The sequence below is a fragment of the Fistularia commersonii genome, chromosome 9, assembly GCF_037954325.1.
Source record: "Fistularia commersonii isolate RoL2024-O1a breed Wild chromosome 9, RoL_Fcom_v1.0, whole genome shotgun sequence".
NCBI lineage: Eukaryota > Metazoa > Chordata > Actinopteri > Syngnathiformes > Fistulariidae > Fistularia > Fistularia commersonii.
Window position 1 is genome coordinate 1445381 of NC_141292.1, and position 8842 is coordinate 1454222.

The 8842-nt window shown below is 46.9% G+C and overlaps 1 protein-coding gene across 1 annotated transcript; it reads right to left on the reverse strand.

Moving 5' to 3' along the window:
- Nucleotides 1–4202: 4202 nt before the first annotated feature.
- On the reverse strand, nt 4203–6192 carry bmp10l (bone morphogenetic protein 10, like). The gene is made up of 2 exons (XM_086151808.1): nt 5757–6192; nt 4203–5582 (listed from the first exon to the last, which is right to left on the reverse strand). Exons 1-2 carry the CDS (start codon nt 6052–6054, stop codon nt 4570–4572), a joined length of 1311 nt encoding a protein of 436 aa, XP_086007934.1. The 5' UTR covers nt 6055–6192; the 3' UTR covers nt 4203–4569.
- Nucleotides 6193–8842: the final 2650 nt, after the last annotated feature.

Here is an 8842-nt window from a genome sequence, read left to right on the forward strand (position 1 = left end):
CTCCTGAAGCTCGTGGACGGACTTCACTGGAGAGGTGAAGCTGTTCTAGCTGAGCGGTGGACACACGTCCTGGAGATCCTGTGGACCAGGACCTGGAGAACCTGTGGACCAGGACCTGGAGAACCTGTGGACCAGGACCTGGAGAACCTGTGGACCAGGACCTGGATCTCACTGCAGCTTAGGCAACGGAGGTGAGCACATACTTTTGGTCATATACATATATGTATATATGCGTGTGTGTGTGTGTGTGTGTGTGTGTGTGTGTGTGTGTGTGTGTGTGTGTGTGTGTGTGTGTGTGTGTGCAAATATCTATATACATGTGTGAATATCTATATACGTGTGTGTGTGTGTGTGTGTGTGTGTGTGTGTGCAAATATCTATATACATGTGTGAATATCTATATACGTGTGGGTGTGTGTGTGCACGCAAATATCTATATACCTGTGTATAATATCTGTGTGTGCGTGTGTGTGTGTGCAAATATCTATATACATGTGTGTGTATCTATATGTGTGTGTGTGTGCACGCAAATATCTATATACCTGCGTATGATATCTGTGTGTGTGTGTGTGCGCGTAAATATTTATAAACGTGTGTGTGTGAATATCTATATACGTGTGTGCATGCGCACAAATATCCTCATACGTGTGTGTGCGCGCGCAAATATCTATATCTGTGTGTGTGCAAATATCTATATACGTGTGTGTGTGTGTGTGTGTGTGCAAATACCTCTATACGTGTGTGTACTGTTTCTATCGATATTTGTGTGCGTGTTTAGTGATGAAAGCATTGACGTTCACCGTCCGTAGACAGAATCCAAGTGTATAAATCCACCTTCTTGCCATAAATGTGAAGCGTTGCCTTCGTTCACTGGAATCCTGACATTGATCCTGATCTTCTGGCTGTAAACCAGACACGGCAGAAGAATCGGAGCTTCTCCTTGTGGCCACGGGGCGACACTGTAGGTCCTCCGTCCGGCCTTCCGTCCACCCTCTCCTCCTTATCTCCAAACGAACAGTGTGTTCTGACGCCCTCCGCCTCCTCCAACCCCGACTCTTCAACAACACTAACTTGACTCTTAGTTGTGACAACCTGCCCTCTCACGGTCCCGTCGCCGAGCCCCGGATGGAGCCGCGCAACCGTCGTCACGTATGTGATTTCACGTGTGTGTCGGCGTGTCGGAGAACCCTGAGGAACCCCTGGAGAACATGGGGACTCGGAGAAAGCGGGGTATCTGTATCAGTCGGGGTTCGGGGAGCGGAAAACAATCGATCGGAAAAGGAGATGAGAAAATATCATTCATAATTTTCTTTAAAAATGATTGGCGGGTGGGAGCTCGGGTTAGATTTTAAAGGGTAATCATTCAGTTAGCAATTAGCTTCTATGGAATTAAAAGAGTTCATTCATTCATTCATAATCTGTCAATATAGGCAGACAACCATTCCCTTGTTTATATAAAGACACAATTATCGACACGCTTATTCACATGTCATATAAAGACATACAACAATTCACACGTCATGTACTGCAGCCATACAAACACTTATAAGAATAAGAAGAACTTTATTTATCCTGAAGGAAATTGTTGTACTAGAGTTACAAGAATAACTTAACAGTAATGAATAATAGTAGAAAATTTTGTAAACAATAAAAAAAAAGGGGAAGAATAAGAAATACAAATAAACTATAAAGTGTCTTAAGTGCCAAGTGAAAGATAAGGAGTGCAAAAGAGTATGAAAAAGTATTGTATATGTAGCTGTTATGAAATGAAATATTGCACAGCTATGAACTTATATACAGATAAATTATTACAATTTACAGTAAGTGGGAGACTTTTTTTTTTTATTTTAGTTTTTAAGATTTTAGATTTATTCACTCCTTCACATGTTCTATAAGGACATAAACCATTCACCCTCTCATTCACAAGTCATATGGACAACAATTCACCCTGTCATTCCCACGACATCTAGGCAGACGACCATTCCTGTGTTATATAAAGACACAACTATTCACTCTCTCATTCACGTGTCATATATGGACATTAGAAATTCACCCTGTCATTCACGTCCTATAGACAAACAATCATTATATAAAGACACGACCATTCACCCTTTCATTCACATGTCATATATGGACATAAAAAATTCACCCTGTCATTCACGTCCTATAGACAAACAATCATTATATAAAGACACGACCATTCACTCTCTCATTCACATGTCATATATGGACATAAAAAATTCACCCTGTCATCCACACGTCATATAGACAAACAATCATTATATAAAGACACGACCATTCACTCTCTCATTCACGTATCATATATGGGCATAAAAAATTCACCCTGTCATTCACACGTCATATAGACAAACAATCATTCCTATGTTTATTTAGACAGCAATTCACCCTGTCATTCACATGTCATATACTGTAGACGTACAAGTATTCACTCATTCATTCACGTGTCATATAGCGACATACAACTGTTCACCCTTTCATTCCCCCGTCCAGACAGTTCATGTTCCTCAATGCATGTGTTTGGACCGCGGGAGGAACCCGGAGAACCCCGAGGAACCCCAGACAGACACCTGGAGAACATGGAGCCTCCACATAGGAAGCCCCTCCACCCCCGTGGGAATAGAACCGGGGAGCCTCTTTCTACGGATACGAAAAAAAAAAAGCGCGCAAATAGAAACGAGAGATCCAATAAGATCCGGCGAAGGGAACGGATCGGCCCCCTTGCGGCGGGAACGGGCGCCGCCGCCGATCCGCCCGTGTGGATCCTAGTAACCGGGAAAAGTTCCACCGTGTTATTCCATCATTGTTATCTGTTTCCGACTGTTAACAGCAGGAGGCAGGTGATGATGTGCCATGTATTTCTCTTTCCATTTGTACGGTTGCCGTGGCGGTGATAAGGTTGCCGCGGCGCGCTCATGTCAGAAAAAGGAAGTGGGAGGGCTCGGAGGGCACCGGATGGCAGGATTGTCAGAGGAGAACGTTGGCATTGGAGACCAGGAATCTGACACCAGCCTCTCACAAATGCTGCCACTTGGGGTGGCGTCTCATCCTGAGTGGTGGTCTACAAGTCTCCAGGCTTCGACACCTTCTTATCAGCGTGGCATGGAAGCGGGCAGGAAGAGGCGCGCCAGGCATGTGGCGCTGGAAGGACGGGGATTAAGGTTGTTGGCCTGCCATCGGGGACGAAAAAAAAAAAAACGACGGCGCAAACGTCCAGAAAAACACTAATGTGATAACGGTTTTTTTTTTTAATTTTTTTTTTTATTTTTCTCAACTATAAGTACCAAAAAAAAAAACAAACAAACAAAAAAAAAAAAAATTGACAATTTTCACAGCCCTTTTAAGATTCCAGCGGTGAAAACCCTCTGTGGGTCTAAAGCCGTTACAAAATGCATGTCTTTCTGCAGGTTTGGCAAGTAAATAAGAGGGAAAAAAAACAACAAAAAAAAAAACGTCACAGTCTTCGAATCAGTGGTTCCCTAAGAACAAGTGATGCGGATCAGACATCCGCAGCGAGTCCTACTCCACAAAAACACAATATATTATTATTTCTAGTGCAAATCATTGTAATCTGTCTATCCTCAAAATGACGAGGCTCGTCGTTGGCGTGGGAGAGCCGTGCTAAAGCGATACGTCGTGTGCGTTAATACGAGATAATGTGCGGAATATTCCGATCGAACAAAAAAAAAAAAAAGGGGTCGTTCTTTTGTGTTTGTTTTGCAGGTTTCGTCGTCGAAGGAGATCATTTTGCATTTATTCAAACGTCACTCAGATTAACACTAATTACAGGATGATTACGTAATGATGCCGCCGCTGCAGTTGACCTGCACAATTCTTATTCAGCCCTCGGATCCGAACCGGGGTGAAATGTTTTTATTTCAATTTATACGGCTCGAAAAAAATAAAGGGAACACTTAAAAAATACAATTTAAACCCAAGTCAATCACACTTGTGTGAAATCAAAGCAACACGGATTGTTTCGGACGTGTTTTAAGGACATGACGTGTGTTTTTACACGTGTTTTTCCACGTGTTTTGAAGTGCGACTCCAAATCCAGACCGCCGTGGGTTCATACATTCGATTTCCATTCATCGTTTTGGCGTGATTTCGTTGTCAGCACATTCAACTATGTAAATAACAAAGTATTTCATAAGAATATTCCAGTCTTTCAGATCTAGGATGTGTTATTTTAGTGTTCCCTTTATTTTTTTGGAGCAGTGTATATTCATATATCTTACGTTCGTGTTATGGCCCTGAGTAGGGCCACGTTATTATTATTCAAAAGTGTTCACAGAAAACCTCAGAAAAAAAGGAAGAAAAAGGCCACAATATAATAATAATAATAATAATAATGATAATGTCCGAACAGCCTCGCTTCAACACCACACTTATGAAAAGTACATCTGATGACTATTTTTTTTTTTTTTTTTTTTTGCATTTACACAAGTGATATTTTACGACGCAAATCTGGAGCCGCGGCCTGATGGATGGATGGATGGATGGATGGATGGATGGATGGGATCCAGGGAACAGTCTACCTCTGCGTCTGGACTATCTGCAGCCGCACTCTGCCACCACCATGCCCTCGTACTTGTGGTTGAACGTGATCACCCCGTTATCGTGATAAAGGAGCGAGATGGGCTCCAGCTTGGTGGGCACGCAGCAGGCGCGCGACACCCTCTCCGGACTCTTGATGCTCAGCACCGTCTGCATGATGGCGTGCTTGGTCGGCGAGACCTCCGCGGTCAACGGCAGGCTGCACACGCCCTTGCACATAAACGCCTCGTAGCCTAGCGGCTGGATGATCCACGAGTCCCAGCCGATTTCCTTAAAATCCACAAAGAGCGGCGCTCGCTTGCACGGCTCGCTCTTAACATTGCGGCGGATTCGAGGAGGTGTGTCGTAGATAAGGTTGGACTGCTGCTGCTGCTGCACAAGAGGCTGTTTGTCCACGTCGTCCTGGTTAGCGCGGTCGCCGTAGTGACCGACGTGGTCCCAGGGGGCCGCTTGGCCCCGCTCCACGTTGTCGGGAAGGTCATTCTCACGCGCGATTATCTGTCCGAGCTCCCGCTGGTCGCGCCGGTGGTCTCGGCTCTGATCGTCCGAGAACACGATCATCACCGCGTTGTGCTTCCCCTCCCGCGACCCGCCCACGTCGATGTCGACGGGGCCTCCGTCCGGCGCCGGGGCCGCGAAACGGATCCCCAGTCCGTGCGCGGCGCACCCCGACTTCCGCCAGAGCGCCAGCGCGCCGGTCAGGTCGAACGACAACCAGGCGTTGTCTTGGGCGCGAATACGCTTCGTCACCAGTTCCTCCAGATCCTTCAACTCCACCTCCTGCTCGCCATCCCTCCTCCTCGCCTCTTTCGTCCAGACGAGCCCGTCGCGGATTTTGTAAACGGTCACCCTGCAGTCGACGCCGGCGTGCGTTCTCCGAGCCCTCCGGACCAGCGTGAACACCCGGAGCTCGGCTAGCGTCACGTGCTCGCGGTGGGGTACGGAGATGTTGAAGAGCAGAGGATGTATCCGCGCACCCTCGGCCGTTACGCCGAAGGGGGAGGAATCTGAAATCAAAACATGGAGAAGCGTCTTTTAGCGGCGGTTTCTTGGCGCAAATCTACACCGCTAGCAATGCTGTCAGTTAGCGCTCGCCGTAAAGGCCGTAAGCGGTGTCCCTCCGAGGGGGTCAAACCGGACGGTAGACAAGAAGGTCAACTAGTCGCTTTAAGGGATCGTACCTTCGTTCTTGAAGCTGCGCACGATGTTGGCGGAGGGCACGGCGGTGCGGTCGCTGGCGAAGCGGTTGTACAGCTCCAGCATGTACTCGGGCGGCTCCTTGCGCTCGGCGAGGGGCCTCCGCTCGGGCCTCTGCTCCGTGAGGTTCAGCGACGACAGGAACTGGCTCAGGAAGTCCTGCGCTTCCGGTCGCCGGTCGTCGCGGCGGCTCTCCGGGGGCCTGATGGGACCGCCGGAGACCAGATCGACCGACAGCAGAAGGAGGACCAACCCGGAGCCGGCGTACGCTGGGGCGGTCATGGCCGAACGGAAGCTTTAGATCCAAAAACGGGAGTACCGGCGACGGGCTAGTCCAACCGTTGCGGCGTTCGGGGGGCAAAAGAGAGAACAGCTTTGCCCTTGTTGATCCTGCGGGTTGGTTGTGAGGGCAGGGCTGGGTTGTCCAACGTGTTCGGAGATGTCATTGAGGCCCCGCTCGGCCCTCCTCTCTCTCTCCCGCCTTGTGACTAGCCATAATTTCCACTGATATTCTGCCTTGTTCTCGTTTGATAAACAACCTCCGGCGCCGCGCTCGCCGTCAAATGGACGCGTCGGGAAAACATCGTGAAAATGCGTTCTCCCGTTTCACACATTTCTAGGTGTAAAATATGATTTTTTTTTTTCCTTTTTGGAAACTCCCCCCCCCCCCCTCTGACAACACTATCTAGGCTTATCTTCTCAGGAGGACAGATAAGCTAGGTTTAATCTGAATGCTAATTCTGTGGCTCCGAAAACGATGAAGATGAAGGCGTCGTCCCGAGGAAAGGTCAGCGTGGAGCTTCTCGGTCCAGAAGGAGATTTCACAGAACCGCCGGTGCAGTTTTTCCTCACCGCAAACAGATATTTAGCTTTAATTTAGATGTTTTCCTCACGGCTAAAGGGCGGCTGACCGGATCTTCTTGTTTCTGGGTCGACCGTTCCTGTGACCCAGTCAGATATGTTATCGTTGAATCTAATCTTTATGGATAAAACTGAAATAAGTTCACCGTCTACAATTTAATCATTGTATAACGAAGAGCATTTGAGTTTTTGGACAAAGCGCTTAAGCTAGCGCGGCGTCAGAACTTAGCCGAGCCGTTCCTCGAGAGGCAAATCCCGCCGCTCATAATATTTTCCCCGTCTCTCCTTATTTTATTTCCGACTCCCTACCCGTTTGTCCCGGCGAGAAAAACATCTCAATCCATTTATCAACCTTGTCTAGTTGGAGAGCGGCTGAAATTCAAGGGATCTACGGCGGCGTCGAGACGTCTTGGAGTCTTCTTCTTCTTCTTCTTCTTCTTGGGGCTGCTCCTTTCAGGCGTCTCCATGGTCAATCAGTCTATCTAAGCTTCTCCTTTGCACCCACACCAACTGACTTCATGTCCATCCATGGTAAAGATGTTCCACATCGGTATCTTTGCACCCAGATCTTCACCATCCATGTCCAAACCATCTACCTTACCTCCGTCCCTCTGATGGACTCGCCCCCGATCCTCTCCATCTTCCTTGGTAGCTTCCAAACTACTGGGAGTAGATGAGTACTCGAAGCAGAGTACTGCAGTACCTTCTACTCTTGTCAGGAGAGCTTAGACCAAGATGATCTCCATGTCTCGGTCCATCTCTTCCTAGACCTTCTCGTCACGGTCAAAGAGCGCGGTGGACTCCGACCTCGCTGTGAACCCAATGTGCCTCCGTCCTGGTCTCCATTCCAGTCCAGGTCACGTATCTGGACCTGCTTTCCTGGTGCAGATCGGGTTACTGACGTTTGTTCGTTAGATGTGGGAGACCTTCTCCGCAAGTGAATCATGCAGATCCATTTTTGGCTGATCTCCCGGAATCCTGGGACTGTTTTGGTCTTGTTGAATTATTGCAGTGAGTTTAATTAGTGCTTATTTCTCACAGCTAGAGTGAATATCTAATTACGCTAATTGGCATTCAGCTTCACGTGTGAGCACCTGTTATGCCCGTGAAAGCCAGCGAGATGTTCATCTTCATCCTTTGCCTTTAAACACACATGACAAAAAAAAAACTGAGATTCTTTAAGAAAAACAAGTGCAATTTCACCGACGCGAGGCCTCAGTTTTGTCCAGTATTTTGTCGTATTTTTCGCCAAAACTTGCTACAGCCGAGCATACAAGTTTCTTATTTGCCTCAATATGTGGTCCATTTTTCTTGGAAAATCCACGTCAGCTTCTCCCTTTTTTAACAATAACACCTCGTTGCTGAGGGCGTCGCATCCAAAGCAAAAGCAGGTACATTTCTAACAATTTGTAAAAATGCGATTTACAGACCCGCGAGTTGCGAACTCTGACTCAAACAGTGCAGCCCGAGCAGACAACATAGGAACCGCATTTCTATTTTTAAAAAAAGTGGTTTGTGATTTTTAGTTATTTATGTTTTTATTTATTTTTTGAACATTTTTTAGAACAGGTTCCTTAACAGAGTCACACACATTCTTACAAAACCTCATAACAAGATACACATTATACAATGTTCTTTATAGGTCACTTATTTCCTCACTAGCAAGTGAAAAAAAAAAAAAACAAACAAAAAAAACAACATCCAGCTCAGTTAAATAGAGATAATATCTTCAACTCTCCAAATATTTTTTAATGGGTGCCCATTTGTCAAGATATAAGTCTGTCTGAAGTGGTAAGTTTGCTGTTCTGCGTTCCATGCAGTTTCCATCCTTAAGCCTCTGACGTCGCTGGTCCAGTAGGTTTGTGAGGTTTAAGACAGTTTACTGGGATCATTTTATGTGCAATTAATAGAAGAACTCTAAGCGAAAACTGGTTTTTCCTTAAATCGCTTGTTGATGCTGTTATTTACGTTTTTAAAGGTAGATTTTATTTCACGGGCCGGACTGGACCCCTGGCGGGCTGGTACCGGCCCGCGGGCCGTAGGTTTGACGACCCCTCGGATTCACGCTCGGTGATTTTTGGAACTCGTAGAAACCGTTTTAGAAACCGTCGCGGTCTCCGATCGGATGTTTTCTCGCACCGACATGGACTGGACCTTTGAGAAACGGAGTGAGTTCTTCTCCTCAGAGGCGTTTCCAGGGCTACATTTT